Source organism: Panthera tigris, chromosome D4 (genome assembly GCF_018350195.1).
Source record: "Panthera tigris isolate Pti1 chromosome D4, P.tigris_Pti1_mat1.1, whole genome shotgun sequence".
NCBI classification, from domain to species: Eukaryota; Metazoa; Chordata; class Mammalia; order Carnivora; family Felidae; genus Panthera; species Panthera tigris.
In genome coordinates this window covers 73,458,406-73,474,258 of record NC_056672.1, presented here as the reverse complement: position 1 = coordinate 73,474,258, position 15,853 = coordinate 73,458,406, and the positions used below count along the sequence as shown (strand labels likewise).

At 53.1% G+C, this 15,853-nt stretch overlaps 1 protein-coding gene across 17 annotated transcripts in view; it reads right to left on the bottom strand.

Annotated features, from left to right (window-relative positions):
- Positions 1 to 15,853, bottom strand: part of ZNF618 (zinc finger protein 618) — a 199,541-nt gene that overhangs the window by 49,364 nt on the left and 134,324 nt on the right. For 12 of the 17 annotated variants that reach the window (XM_042965295.1, XM_042965291.1, XM_042965297.1 and 9 more), the window contains 2 exons: positions 10,794 to 11,053; positions 1,364 to 1,459 (listed from right to left, as the gene is read on the bottom strand). In XM_042965295.1, coding sequence (XP_042821229.1) covers positions 1,364 to 1,459; positions 10,794 to 11,053 — 356 coding nt within the window. The remainder of the gene's footprint in view (positions 1 to 1,363; positions 1,460 to 10,793; positions 11,054 to 15,853) is intronic. The other 5 variants (XM_042965300.1, XM_042965301.1, XM_042965308.1 and 2 more) reach the window with 1 other exon arrangement.

The window sequence follows — 15,853 nt, the reverse complement described above, 5'->3', positions numbered from 1 at the left end:
TGCAGGACGTGGTGGGCCCAGTGCAGGACCCTGGGTCAGGGGAGTGAACAGAAGAGGCGGAAGGAAAGGGGGAGATGGACGAAAGGTGCCCCAGGGAAGGTGGAGTCTCTCCCCAGAGGACTGAGGTCACAGCCTCTGACAAGGAAAGACTTGGTTCAGACTTAACCCGCTTCCAAGTGAGGTCTCTATGCCCCAGCCCTGCCACAGCCCTGGGCCTCAGTTTCTCCAACTGCAGTCAATGACCTAAAGACTTTTTCAAGCTGTGTAATAACTGCAGGCTGCAACGGGTCCCCCCACTTGCCAACCCCCTTGATTCTGTTCACAAGCAGGCCAGGTCCCAACTGGCTTCGTGGGGTTTTCCCTCAACCCACAGAGGGAGCTGAGGATCTGTGCAGTCTTGCTCATGGATCTCAACCCACACAGAGTCACAGCGGGTACGGTCATCAGTCTTACATCCTTGCCTGGCTCCCCAGGGTAGAGCGGGGCCCTCGCCCAGTGCACTCCTAGGACTGAGTTCAAGGTCCTGCCTGCCTCCTCACTGCCACTCACCCTAAGACCTCAGGCTTCAGGTGCTCTGTCTGCAGAGGGGCTGGGTGTGCAGACAGCTGGAGGGTGAGGCATGAGGCAAGGGCACCAGAGTGGCAGCCCCACAGGGCAGTGGTGCCAGCAAACCTGGGCTCAAATCCTGGCTGACCACGTAAGCAGCAAGAGGCCCCGGACAAGTCATGGAAACACTCACGCCTCGGGCTTCCTCTCTGAACACAGGAAAATGGCACCCACCTCGGGGGGCAGCTATGAGCGATAATACTGTGGCTACTTAGAGCACAGTACCCAGTACAAAGCCAGCATTCAGTACAGAGAAACTGCTGTGACGATCAGCATTTTCCAAAGTTCTTTACAACCCAACTTCCTGAACGCACCCCAGGAAAGAGAGACCCACAGTCAAGCTGGTGGGAGGCATGGCCGTCTTGGGGAGGTGCAGTGCACGGGAACTTGGGGAGGTCCTGCACTAACCTAACGGTTTAACCCAAGCTCTTCTAACACATTTGGCCACAGAACTCCTTTATACCCCTGGCCTGTTTCAGAGTTGCAGCCCATAGCAAGTGCAGCCAGAATGTTCCCGATTTCCCGATTTCCACATGCTCTGTCGTCCCTCTAACGGCCAAGTCTTCCAGGGCCCCTGGCGGGCTCAGATTTGCTGCCCTGTGGCAGTGACAGGGTGGAGGAGGGCGGCCCCTCACGGCCCTGCAGATGCTAGCAGGTTCAACTTATCAGGGGTCTGCAGGTGGCGGCTATGTCCAGCCGTGCCCCCACCCTCATGCCGGCCCCAGTCAGGTCCTCCTGCCCCTCAGCCCTCACGTACCAGATGCATATCTCAACGCTTGGTCAAAAATCCAGGTCCCTGAATAGCGGCTTCGCACAGATCCACCGTGGGGGCTGCCTTCGGGCGCTTTTCCATCTGAATTACGTAAGAAATCAGAAAGAGCCCTTAAAGTTGGGGGTGCCTGGAAGGGTGGGGAAGGAGCCAGGTGAGGAGGGGCTCCAAGTCTCAGGTCAGCCAGTCACCTGAGCTCCCGGGGCCTTGGCTTCTCCATCTGAACACGGAAGGGTGACCAAGATCATGCTGTCTACGTTTTCACTAAAGAACTTGTCCTGGCAGGGGACATCCACACATTCCGCTGGGAGGCTGGCCTATGGCAGAAAGCAGCGGCTACAGGCCCAAATCCCCCCAAAGTTTTGTTTTCTCTATTCTCTGACTTATAACATAACATTATTCGTAGTATGGTTATAATGCTTCTCCCCAGAAGCCTTCCAGCAAAATGAGCCTACAGGGAGGCCATGCCCCGCGTATGCTGTGGTCTTATGTCCCCCAGCCCACAGCCACTGCATACCCCAGTGTGGCACATGGGGCGCTGACCAGCCTTCCGGGGGATTCTCAGCTCAGACCGTCCTGGCCGGAGGCCTGACTCCCTGCCAGGTAAGCTTCCTCACTCTGCGGGTTCCCCAGCTACCCTTTTGTCGTCACCATCATGGTCTACTAAATGCCAGGTGCTCTAACACTTTTCGTTCGAGCCTCTCTTACGTCTCTGCACAGGCTTGGCCTCTGAGCCCAACGCACAGGTAAGGAAGCAGAAACTGGCCGGGTGTGCGGCGACATGCCCAGCTCACAGAGCCAAAGAGGGCAGGGTATGGACTCCGTGTCTCGGCACACGTCAGCTCAGCTCCCCATCACACACCCAGAAAGACAGGTGATTATCATCCCCACTGTTCAGAGGAAGGAAGCGAGGGCTGGAGGGACACATACGGCCAAAGGCTGCCCAGATCGACCTTGATCCAGAACCTATGTGTGTGACCGCCACACCTCTGGGTAAGCACCAAAAAGAGATGATGCCTGTTAACATGTACCATTTGCCGACTGCAGTCAGGTCTCATGCCCATCCTCCATCCTTCCAGAAGTCCTCGTGTGGTTGGGACAACTCAATACCCATTTCGGTGATGCACATGAAAATTCTAGGGACCAGATGGCCCACAGTTGGGGCTACCCACAGCTAACGGCTGGCCAGCCTTCCGGCCTCCAGAACCATCCTACTGGCACGACACCAGGTCACCTCCAGACGCCAAGGTGATTCCCCTTCAGTCCCGGGGCTCCCCCCAAGTGCTGCCGGGCAGCAGATCCCACCCCTACCCCCACCCCGGCACCATGTCTGGTCCTACCACAGGACCCCTGGCGTCCCCTATCCCCTATCACGGCTGCCAGGAGCAGCTGACAGAGCATGCCAGCACATGGGAGCCAAGCCTCTACCTCTCCCCAACCCTGCTGTTGCTACTGACACAAGAAGCCACAGGTGCTGAATAATAGCACCTTTCCAGCATTTTCCAGAAGCACCTGGCAGAAAGCCTGGCTCCTTTCCCAAGGGGATGGGACAGATCAGGTGAGGCCAGCTGAGACCAGAGGGGTCTCAAGGGGGTGGGAGTGCCAAGGAACACCCAGCCCTCTTGGTTCCGGGACCCAGCACGAGTTGGGCCCACAGCCTACTGGGGACGAGGGACCTGGAGAGGTAGTAAATCATGGACAAGTGGGTTTCCTGAGCCTCTCAGGGCTTGGACTCAGACCAAATGTCCTTGGGTCCAGGGTCTTCCAAGCAGAGTACAAATCACCTGGGGATACATGAGCAGTCAGTTTTAAGAGAGTCAATACCCCAATCATCAACTTTCAAATGTATTCTTCCCTAAATTCAATGTGCTGGAGACGTGGCAGTGGCTGGGGAGGCCCCACGCAGCTGGCCCTCCTTCCTACTTCCCTCCTGACCCCACCCTTATGCACTACAAACAAGGTGGTTCCTTCGTCCCCCATCCCACCATGGTGCCCCCCCATGGGGGCTGCCCACCTCAAGGCTCCAAGCAAAGAGGGAATCCCAAGTTTAAGAGCAGACCTAGAAAGTGGGTGAAATCTAGGGAGCAATGCCTTCGGTGAATCAGGTGATTCCCAATTCTTTGCTCTTAACAAAACTGAAAAAGCATCTAATGGAGCTGTCAGCAGAGAAACCATTAACAACAGCGTCTGATGACAGACCCCGTGCAATTTTCAGTACACAATTTGGAAAGAGTTCCAAAAATTGAGTGACGCTCAAAACTCCATCCATCCCTGGTGCCTTATGTATGTGATTAAGCTTTCTAAGTACTTCCGCGTATGGAAACCAAAACACAGGAGTTCAATGAAAGCTGAATGTTGTCTCGTGCAACAAGAAGAAATACTAATTCACTGAAACAGGAGCCAATTGAAAAAGAAATGAAGCCCCATCCATTTCATCAAGAGGTGCATTTTCAACTAATTGTTTATTTTTACATTTACTGTTTATCTGAATTTGTTTTTGACAAACTGTATACTAATAATAACTCGATCGGGGGGGGGGGACATTTTAAAAAGTACAGTTTTATGATCCCAACAAAATTTTTAAGAAATTTCTATTTCAATTTATGTACATCTTGTTGTGGGAGATGACTGTAAAACAGCGATCAATAAAAGACTCTCAAGCATAAAAAATATATTACATTAGGATAAAATCCTGCGAGGGAAGTGGACTGGAAATATGAGTTCAAGGAGAGAAAGGAAAGATGTAAAATTTCTGACTGTTAAAGACGAGCTTGTTCGTATGTTTTTAAAATGGATGATGGCAGATATCAAACCGCAGTGGGTTTGGATTCTCTCGGATACATTTAAAACAATGGTTTCACGGTTATATTTCCAAAATGACACTTTTTTTTTTTACACAATACTCCAGAAATTATATCCTTTGAAATTATCTAAACTCTGGATAAAAATGTGAGACGTCAACTCAAAAATATGAAAGAATGTACGATTTCTCAAAATTCTTCTGGGAGGTAATGAACAAAAAGAAGCTGGAAAGCCGTTGGCCTTTTTGGTTCCTGTCTCTCCAGATGTAACCCCAGGTATGTCAATGTCCTGAGGCTTCAGCTAATACACTGCTGGTATCTGCTTTGCATTTTGGGTCTCCCGCGTAAAAACGCTTTCATACCTATTACTTCACTCTGCCCCCAACAAGTCTACTGGAAAGACAGGCGGATGTTACTACACCCACGGATCGATGAAGACAGTGTGGCTCAGAGAGGTTAAGGATCCTGTCCAAGACTCCACAGCGGGGCAGGTCCTGGGTCTCCTGGATTATAGTCCGGGGGCCCTTTCCCACGGGGATGCTCTAACTAGGACCCCTGCCCACCTTGAACCAGCAGATGAAGAGCCAGTTGCAGAGAGAAGACGTGCCCGGGAGGGCAGCCAGAACTCCCCTACTCTCTGCCCCGCTTCCCTGGTGGCTGTGGCAAAGAGCTGAGTGTTAGTTCTGGCAGGCTCAGGTACAAAGCCCTGCCAACAACCTACTGAAACAGGAAACTATCAGCTGGAGCCACGGGGCGGGACCTGGCACCCCTGCCTGGGTTTGTCACAGACCAAAACCCGTATGGCCGTGTCTGAATGATGGCCTGCTCCTTCCAGAGCCGTGGCTGAGCCGCCGCCTCCTTTCCCTGCGCCTCCTCCCCGGGCAACCCTGCACGTGTGCAAACACCTCTACCCCTTGATGCTCAAAGCTCACTGCCTAGAAACATCCATGTAGTCCCCCATCTGAGCCTTCACTGTGCCTCCTGCATCCCGTCCAGAGATTTCCAAGACAGAACTCTCTCCCTCACAGGCCTATATCCAGTTCTAAACAGTTCCCACAGTCACAGACGCCTTCCTTTTACAGAGTTGAAATCACCTCCTGGTGACGGCCCTGTATCGGTTGGAGCTCAACATTCTAAAGAATGTGTCCGCTCCTTCCCCTCCCCCTCAAATGCTTCAGGTTGTGAATACTTATCCCCCATCATCTCCCCCACACCCCCACTGGCCCTGCTCCCAGTCTCTTCCTCCCCAGGACAAAAAGCCCTTAGCTCTTCTTTGGGGCTCCTCCCCACACCAAGAATGAACTCTCTGGATATAACCTGGTTGGCCCACACCCCGTATCTGAGGAGAGCCCAGCGGGGTGCTTGTTCCCTTCATGGGCTCCTGCACCTGCTGCTCCTCCTGGGCTCCCTCATGTGCAACTTCCCCAGGATTAAGGGCCGATGCTCCCACCCCACAGAGAAGAGCACCCACTGCTTGGTAGTACGTTCTGACCACGCAGATCATGGCATCGGAGCATCCTTATCTCTCAGGAAATGTTCCGGGGACTGAATGTCCTGATTGTTGTAAACTCCGCTTGCCTCCTCTTTACCATCTAGGACAAGAAGGGCAAGCAGGTTTCCACTTCGTATTTTTCAACTCTGGCTGACTGGCAGTGACGTCTTGGTGAGCACTGTGTTGAGAAGGATTCTGAAGTGCACTGTTACAGTGTGCAGGGATCAATTAGCAATGCCTGCCACGACTGTGGACCGAGGTGTAACAACGGGAATACCTTGTGTTCAGAATTCTCCATCGTGTTCTTGAAACCTCAAGTGTGGCTCTACCATTCCTCGGGCTACTGTGCAGAGATCCGCATGCAGCTTGACAGGTGGAAACGGGAATCTGTTGCCTCACTTCCTTTCACTTCTGGTCTTATCCAATAAAGTCATCAAGTTCAATATTACGATCTCTGCTCTTCTTGCTGAAAACCCCTGAGTTTCCCCACACTGGCTCCAGTGGCAGTGACGTTCTTTCTAAGAGTGAGAGATATCTTTCTCAGCACGGGGAACTTCTGGGCAGCTGGGAAACGGCAGCCGACACTGCAAGCTTGGCAGCCAGCCTCCTGGGCACGGATGCCCCTCCTGACTCTCCCAGCCTGGGAAGCTGCCAAGTGCCACGCACGTGTCCAAGCCCCAGCTCCTCCATGGGAAGTGCCTCAGATGATGTTTGTGTCATTGGGAACACTGTTTGTTTGATGGCAGTTACAGGACCAGTGAGGACCCGGGGGTGGGGACAAGGGGGGATGGAGCTCAGAGGAAAGGCAAACGGGAGGTTCCCGCATGGCACAGCACGGAGTGACCAAACAGGGACGCTATTCTATTCGGCTACAGAGGCCGGCTCTGAGCCCCGAGCGCGGCTGGGTGAGCAGGGCGCTCCGGAGGCCCTTGGCTCTGCAGAACCTCATGCTTCTCTGCCAAGTGCCGGGGGAACACGTTAACTCCACGACACCCGGCCACCGGGGCACGGAATGCACACCGTGGCAGGTGCACATTTAAAGGGATGGCTCTAACCGGGATTCTGCTCCTGGCCACATCCCTGAGAGGGCTTTCCCTCCTCGTTTTCCTTCCAGGCGGGAGGGATTTGCTGTAAGGGGGATGGACCCTTCAGGAAGTGGAAGGAAATATCACTGACTTGCTGTGTGGCCCAGGGCAACTCTTCCTTTCCGTAGAATTGTTCGCCCCTCTATAAAATGAGGGGATAAGGGGGGTCAAATCTATGGCACGTATAACCCCACTGACCATCTCCACGTCCATGGCAGACATCAATAATCAATCATGCCACCCTTTAGAATCGTAAACACAGGACTCCTTATAAACAGCAGCAATTACTTGGCCCACAAGACAAAATCTAGTTGTTGTCTTGAGATGAGATGAATTCAAAAAGCTCAATTCTAACTATTTGATTTTTTTTTTTAATGCTTTTCTTTCCTGGCACTGAGGCCAAACCAGATTTCTCTGAGCCTGACTGTCGGTAGAAACTACACCCTCGAGGAGGAAGGTCTGCCTTGATGGATGCGAGATGAGCCTCCATAACGAGCAGGAAGTGCTCCCAGGCCCTGCGACAGTACAGGCTCCAAAATGGCGGCTCCACTCCCGACTTGCGGGAGTGGCTTTATTCCTTTTTCTCTTTTTTACTCCTCTGACTTGTGGCTTTACTCCTTTTTCGTGAAGAGTTTGCCAAAAGCAGGTTACTTAGAAATGTCCCTGGATTCTAGGGAGGGAGGACTAGAAGGGGCCCCAGGGATAGGACAGATTGCCCTGTCCAGTCCTCAGATGAGAAAATGGAGACTCAAATTAGACGCTCAGTCAGAGCCCATGTCTTCTGACACCTCATCCAGTGCCAGCCTTTTTCCCCACCCCATGTTTTTTCCTCTACACCACACTGGCTTATTTCTTAGGCTTTAGAAAAAAGCAGAAACTATTACCACTCTTCCCCCTTGAAGTGGTTCTTCAAAGAGGTACTCTTCCCCCTTGAAGAGTCACGCTAATACTACTGATAATAATAGCAAATCATTTACGAAGTACAATGCGGAGTGCTTTATGTACATCATCTTATTGAATCTTCACGGAACCCCAGGAATTTGCAATTGTGAGAACTGAGGCACAGAGAGGTCACGTAGCCTGCCTGAGGTCCAACAGCTATGACATCAGAGAGCCTGGATTCACTTCCAGACTGAAGACCCAAGCTCATTCTCTCTGCACAATGCTGTCCTCCTCCACTGCCTCTTTTGATTTGCACACCCATGAGGTGGGCAGGACAGGGAGCATGCCTCACTGGATAGCAGAGGACACTAAGGCACAGCAAGGCCAAGGACCCTGCTGCTGAGCAACCGCTGAGTTGGAAATCACCATCAGAGGCTGGCACGAGGCCGTGGGGCCTCTTGCTGTGCAGGCAGCTGGCCCAGGGAGGACTCCTCCCAACACTTGCCTAGCATGGCTGCTATAGGCCTTCCCCACCAAATCCTGGCTGCTGGCTCCAGCCCAAGATTCAGATTCAACTACCCTTCACTGGCCATCTCCGGGTGAAGACACATACATATATCTACTGGGCCCCATGAGTCTCAAAACACACACCCCAAAGTGAGGAAGGGCACACCCTCTCTTGGGGTAGCTAACACTGGCCTTGGCTCTGGGAGAGTGAATACTGAGGGAAGAAAGACAGACATGGGCTCCTGATAAGCCCCTTCTTCCACTGGGCACTGAGCTAAGTTACTCCTGCTCTTCACCAAATACTTCTGGTTCATTCCAATTCTGTCATGAGGGATGATGGCATTTCCCGGCCACCTGAGATGGGGAGGGGCCATGTGACTAATGAGGCCAACGACAGGGAGAGAACTTAACTTTTCTCCTTTCTGGGCTGTAGCAGGTAACAGCTAGTGTGAATCTCTCCAGAGCTTTCTCTCCCTCTGTCCCTTGGCTGGCAGCATTTCATACAATAGCTGCTTTTAGCCTGGGTCCAGAGCAGAGCCCCCAGATGACCCACAATGGGCACGTAATATGACTTAAGAAATAAACCTTTGTGGTTTTGAGCTACTAAGATCTCATCACTCTCAGGCTCGTTTGTTACGGAGGCATAACTTAGCCCCATCCTGACAGTTATGGCCCCAATGTCAATACTGCTCCCTAGAAGCCAGTCCCTACTAGGCATTGCGGGGTGGGAGCAGGGAGCATAGAGGCACGGGTCAGAAAAGTCCAGGGGCTCCTAGTCTCAGGGCAGAGGTAGGCACAGGCAAGGCCCCTCTAATTTAAAATAGATAATGGGAAAGCCGCCTGGGTGGCTCAGTCGGTTAAGCATCCGACGTGATCTTGGCTCAGGTCATGATGTCTTAGGTTTGTGGATTCGAGCTCCGCGTCAGGCTCTTCACTGACAGCGCAGAGCCTGCTTGGCATTCTCTCTCCACCTCTCTCTCTCTCTCAAAATAAGTAAATAAACTTAAAAAAATTTTTTTAAATAAGTAACGGGAAGTACTCACGTGAGGGGTAGGGTATAAACGGAACTCTGACCAGAAGAGATTAAAGAAAGCCTCTGGAAGGTGGCGGCACAGGAGCCGGCCTTCAAAGATGGGCTGGATTTGGGCATGTGGAAACGGACAAAGGCTTTCCAGGGAGAGGGAACAGTATGAGCAAAGGGCAAGAAATGCTGCATAAAGGCAGAGTGTGCTAGAACGAAAGGTCCAAAAAGATCATAAATAGGAAAGAGGGATCAGGTTACAGAGGATCTCGATACTATGGCCTTGACCTGACACAGCGGAGTGGGAAACCCCAAGTTTATTAGCAGGGAGTGACATGGTCACTGATTTGTCTTTGCCAAGGCCCCTGGCAGCCAGAGTAGAGGGCAGGTGAGGGCAGAAAGACACACAGGCATGGCTGTCAGCGGGATGCCGCAACGACCCAGATGGGGCTGACAGGGTCACAAGGAACCACAGAGAACAGCCGGGAAAGGGAACACGAGGTTGAGCCTCGGCAGCTGGGAAGAAAAGGCAACAGGACTTGAGCATAAACTTGGGGACACGCAACAGGGGAATCTCCGCACAAGGCCCTGTGTGCCAGACATGGGACGTGAGCCAGAAGTCAGGAGGAAGTGAGCCAGAACTGGACCAGGAAGGACAGGCAGAGGGGAGGGGGGGTGGCAGCGTCTAAGAACACACTGAGCACGGGAAACGTGGAGCAGCGCGGATGAGAAGGGAAGTCCGGGAACAGGGGAGACAAGTCCTCCATGGCAGGCGAGGCACGCGGACTTCACAGACCAGGGTTTGCAAAGCTGTGGCCTCGGAGTGACTCCGACCCACAGACAGGTTTGTTTTGCTTGGCAGATTTCAAAAGTCAGATTAGTTGCCAACATTTAAAGCCAAAAGAATTCACATCAGATTTCTCACTTCTGGCGTGTGGCACGTCTACACTGAGCCCGTCTCCCACCCAGTTCCGACGGCAGCTGAGGACCGAGCCCCTCTGTGTGTGTTTTGGGGGAGGCCTTGCGGGCATCTGGGTCTGTGAGCCCCGCCGGGTGCAGGTGGCCCTGAGGGGAATCCCCTGGCTCCCGCTGGAAAGTGAGGGGGGAGAGAGAATTTCTAAGAAACTCATTTCCACAGAGCTCCTCTGAACCGGACCCAGACCAGAAGAGGCAGGGGAAGGTGCCAGTCTGTCACGAGTCCGGTCCCGAGGGGGCCTGTTCCAAGCAGGACGTGCACTGGGAGCTGCTTGCAGGAGCCCGCGGTGAAGCCAAGGAGAAAATAAATGCAGATAGGCATTTAGGACAACGAGCGACGTGGCGGTGCAAGACCTACCTGGGGCACGGGAGCCCCACGCCATGAGGGATTTGCCACACCTACAGAAAGTTCCGGGCACCTGACCCGAGCAAGTCTTAAAGCACGGATAGGGGCTCTGGCATGTCAGGGAAGGAAAGAAGAGGTCCAGACTACAACTGTCCAAGCAGAGGCAGGTCTAAGGAACCTACGTCCTTCCCCAAGGGCAAAGCGGGGCCACCTACGGTTCTCTCAGCCACAGACAGGCAGGACTCTTCTCTCCAGGACTCTGACCCCACGCCCGGGTCCCGGCCCTGACCCTCACGGAGAGGCACTCACCGAGGGTCTGCTGGTTACGAACGCCACCGATCACCACGCAGATCTCGGCGGGCACGTCGCCTGGCCCGTCCTTGCTGACCACCTTCTTCTCCTCCTTGGCCTCCCCCTGCCAGATCACCTCCTGGATGTAGTCATCAGGTAGCTCTGTCTTCACCTTCACCTCCGTCATCGTTCCCTGCTCGGCACTCAGGGAGGCCTCGGCCGGCACGGGCTCGGGCCCCTCCACCTTGGTGCTCTTCTGGCTGCGCTTCAAGCGCTCCCTGGGAAAGAAGAGAGTCTGTTCAGCGTGGAACCCGTGCCGGCCCCCAGACCTATCTGGGAGCCCACCAGCCCAGGGGGTTGCGAAATGTTTAGTGACAGACCCATTTCTCCATGAATCTCACCCTGAAGCACCAGCACCCATGGCGGCCCCTATGGGTCCTCCAGGGAACCCCAGGGCTCCGAGGAACACCGTTTGAAAATCATTGGGCTAGTATGGCTCCAACGCCACTCATTTTACAGATCTAAAGAGGTCTAAATGTGCCCAGTAACTCCTATAACTGGGGTTAGAAAAGACCTACGAGGGCAGCTACGGGTGGTTGAAATCAGTTCTTCTCCAGGTTTGATATGCACATCAATCAGCTGAGAATCTTGGTAAAATGCAAATTCTGGTTCAGCAGATCTGGGGTTTAACCTAAAACTCTGCTTTTCTTGCTTTCTTTCTTTCTCTCTCTCTTTCTTCTTTTCTTTTCTTTCTTTCTTTCTTTCTTTCTTTCTTTCTTTCTTTCTTTCTTTCTTTCTTTCTTTCTTTCATGTTTATTGTTCAGAGGGAGAGAAGAGCATGAGCAGGGGAGGGACGGAGAGAGAGAGAGAGAGAGAGAGAGAGAGAGAGAGAGAGAGAGAGAGAGAGAAACCCAAGCAGGCTCCGAGCTGACAGCAAAGAACCTGACACGGGGAGCATGAGCAGGGGAGGGAGGAGAGAGGGAGAGAGAGAGAGAGAGACGGAGAGAGAGAGGGAGAGAGGGAGAGAGAGAGAAACCCAAGCAGGCTCCGAGCTGACAGCAAAGAACCTGACACGGGGCTCAATCTCACAAACCGTGAGCCAGGCGTCCTGAGATTCTGCTTTTCTAACCAAGCGTGCAGCAAGGCCGATGCTGCTGGTCTTCGACCTGCACTTTGGACAGCAAGGGTTTAAGTGGCTTGATGGGTACAAAGTGCCCAGTGCTGTTCCCTTCCCTCCTTGGCGGAAGGGCTGAAGATTCATCCAAGCCCCTCCCTGTTCCATCTCACCGACGGGAGACTACAAGCCAAAAGCCTCACTCAGACCTTACCATTCTGGCTTCCACGTGGCTCTGCAAATACCAGAAAACATTCTCAAGGTAATGAGCTCAATACTGAGGTGGGCAGGGAGGGCACAGACCACCGAACCTCCTTTATGGGAGGGCACACTGTGGCCCAGAGCACAACTGGGACTTGCCCAGGGCCACACACAAGACAGGTGGCAGGCCAAGGCATGAAGCCTTGACACCTCTTGAACAGAGTGGTTCAACGTGACTCTCTGTGTTATCATAAGGGGGAGCCTTCTGGCAAGGGGATCATCACTGTCACTCCCACCTCTGAGGTACTGAGGCCAAGGTGTGCCACACTGGGAGATCACATCACGTGCCAGCCCAGGGATGCCACCCTGTCACATCCGGCCCTCTCCACTGCTTCAGAGAAGCTTCTGGACTGAACTTGAAGGCCCACACTTGAAGCACACTCAGGCAAGCCCACTAGCATGCCAACCGAGCTTCGTGGAGGTGCCAGGCTGGGAGGCAGGGACCCGGGTTCTGACCCTGGATCTGAAGCAGGCTTGTTGTAGGACTTTGGACAAGACTTTTCTCTTCTCTGGGCTTCAGCAGCTCCATCTGTGACAGGAGCATGAGTTTTTATCACATTCACTGTCCCTCCCAGCTCTGAACTTTCTCTCAGGTTGGTGACTGAGCAAAGAGAGGAAGAGGGTACCAGCTAATGAGGAGGGGACAGCAAAAGGCCACTGGGGAGGTCCTAGTATGGACTGAGCTGTGTCCCTGACCTGCCCAATTTGTATGGTGAAATCTTTTTTTTTTTTTAATGTTTATTTATTCTTGAGAAAGACAGAGAGAGAAAGAGAGAGCAGGGGAGGGGGCAGAGAGAGAGAGAGAGAGAGAGAGAGAGAGAGAGAGACAATCTGAAGCGGGCTCCAGGCTCCGAGCTGTCAGCACAGAGCCCAACGTGGGGCTTGAACCCACAAACTGCGAGATCATGACCTGAGCCAAAGTCGGACACTTAACTGACTGAGCCACCCAGGTGCCCCTGTATGGTGAACTCTTAATCCCCAACACAACTACAGCTGGACACAGGGTCTTCAAGAGATAATTAAGGTTAATAAATAAAGTCACAGGGACCTAATCTGACAGGACAGGAAGACAAATCTCTGTCTCCCCACCACGTGAGGACAGAGAGAAGGTGGCTGTCTGTAAGCCAGGAAGAGGGTTCTCACCAGACCCAACTGTGCTGGCACTGTGATCTCAGACTTCCACTCTTCATGACCGTGTGACAATATATTTCTGTTGTCCAAGCCACCCGGTCTGTGGTCTTCTGTAATGGCAGCTCGAGCTGACTACTGTTCAGGACTCAGATGGACCAAGCCAGAGTGAAAAGGTAGGCTGGGAGTGGCCCAGGTGACTCAGTCAGTTGGGCATCTCAGTCTTGATTTCAGTTCAAATCATGATCTCGTGGTTTGTGTTCAAGCCCCGCATCGGGCTCCGCGCTGATGGCACAGAGCCTGCTTGGGATTCTCTGCCTCTCTCTGCTCGCTCTCTGTCTCTCTCAAAAATAAATGTTAGAAAAAAATGTGTTAAAAAAAGGCAGGCTTGTGGGGAACCAGCCAGGAGCCAGGGCTGTCCCGTCAGGCACCTCCTTGCTGTGTGACTTGAGCCACCAGCTGCCCAACCTCCACGCCCCAGTTTTCCCATCTGCAAAATGGAGCTAACAGGATTGGCAGGCAGATTTCAATCAACTAACAAAACACTCAGCACAGTGGCTGGCCTGTAACAGCTATCAAGACATGGTCATCATTACTATTCTTAATAATGACGAACTGTTACAGCATCCTTAGCACTCAGTGGGCCCAGTGACACCTCCTCTCGGCGTGTGCCACATCAGGGCCACCATACACTCTTTGGGCTCTTACCCTTCTCTGCATCAGGAAACATAGATCGGGATGGTTCGATCGCCTCAGTGTTCATTTCTTTTACTTACTGAAGAAACACTGAAGTTGCTTTTTATGTGCCGGGACTATTCTAATATACGGACTCTTTTCATCTCTTTCATCTCCGTTAACAAATGGTGAGGAAGTCCTGGGATTATCTCTGCTTTACAGATGAGCAAACAGAGGCACTGAGAAAAGTGACTTGATCCAAGTTATGCGGGTAGTAAGACATGAAACCAAAATCAGACGTAGGCATCTTGGGTCTTAGCCACGGTGCGCTGAGACTCAGGGAGAAACCTACAGAGGGAAGCCTGCCCATCTGCCTCTGGCAGCTCCCACACCACCGACTCTTTGACCTTCTGCATCTAGAACAGTCCAAACCGTGGTGCTAGTGGGTAAGCCAGAGGAAGGCAGACTACCTAACTTTTCTGGCTGCTGCTTCCTCCAAGGGGGTATCTTGAACCAGAGCCCCCTTGCTGAGGACCAGTGCCCCTGGGAAGGGATAAGCCTACCCACTCCCTGCTGTGTTTAAGAGTCATCACAGGACAAGGGCACCTGGGTGGCTCCGTCGGTTAAGCATCCAACTTCAGCTCAGATCATGAGATCATGATTTCACAGTTTGTGGGCCTGAGCCCTGGGTCGGGCTCTTTGCTGACAGCTCAGAGCCTGGAGCCTGGTTCGGATTCTGTGTCTCCCTCTCTCTGCCCCTCCCCCGTTTGTACTCGATCTCGATCTTTCAAAAATAAATAAATGTTAAAAAAAAAAAGTCATCACAGGACAAAAAAGCCTCTTAGTTCAGTGAGGCCCCAGGAGCCACGGAAGCCGCAGGTCTAAGAAGTGACCAGGGAATCGCTATGGCTTCAGGAAGGGAGGACAGTCTGCAGCCAGCCACAACAGAAGAGGATGTCCTGGGAGCGAGGTCTCCCTGGTGCTGGGGCACCAGAGCAGAGGCAGGCAGAGAGCCTGGCAGGAACCCCATGTGATGAACTAAGATGGGAGGTTCTGAAGTTGGATGGTCCCACGACCACTTTTGGAACCGCCACCACCAAGCTGTGGGTTCCTGCGCAAGTGACTCCAATCCCCTAAGCCTCAGTCTTCACACCCGTACAATGGGGATAAACACAGCACCAACCTCACAGCGCTGTGAGGCAGAGACAAGGCAAAGTCTGCAAGGTGGCCCCAGTGGAGATGTCCTACACATATCTATGGTCTTACGTAGGGGTGCAGGGGAGGGAAGCATGCAGAGGACACAGGGGAAGGGTCTTACACGGCACAGACGTGCAGGGGCTATGGAGGTAAATCAACAGGGGTTTAAATCCCATCACCATTACATCCCAGCTGGTGACCCTGAGTGAGCTCCTGACCCTCTCTGAGCCTGTTTCCACATAAGTGATGTGGGGAGCCCCGTATCTGCTCAAAAGGTATTGTGAAGATCAACCACAAAAATGTAAATCCAGGACCTCATCTAGAGTGACTCATACAGCAGAGGTGATCATGCCCATGGGAACCGGTGACAGCTGCTGAAGTCGCTGCTCCCTGACAGAGACGGACCACGGGGATGCTAACCACCAATCCTGCTGGCTTACTGGGCACGGGGGTGGAGCTCGGGGACCCTGTCTGAACCCGAATGCCAGCCCGGCAAGAACAAAGCCCGCGGGTCTCAGGGGGGCTGCTAGGCAGGCTGGTAGCTGAGGACTCCCTCTGGCTTGGCCCTGGCTGGTCCTGAACCTGCCCGCACAAAGGGTTAAGCCCCAAGCACAGGGCAGATGTGTTCCCCAGGACAGCAAAGAGGCCCAGTGGAGATGAAGGGTCCAACCTGCTTGTGCTCCCCACAACTGAGGTCACAGAG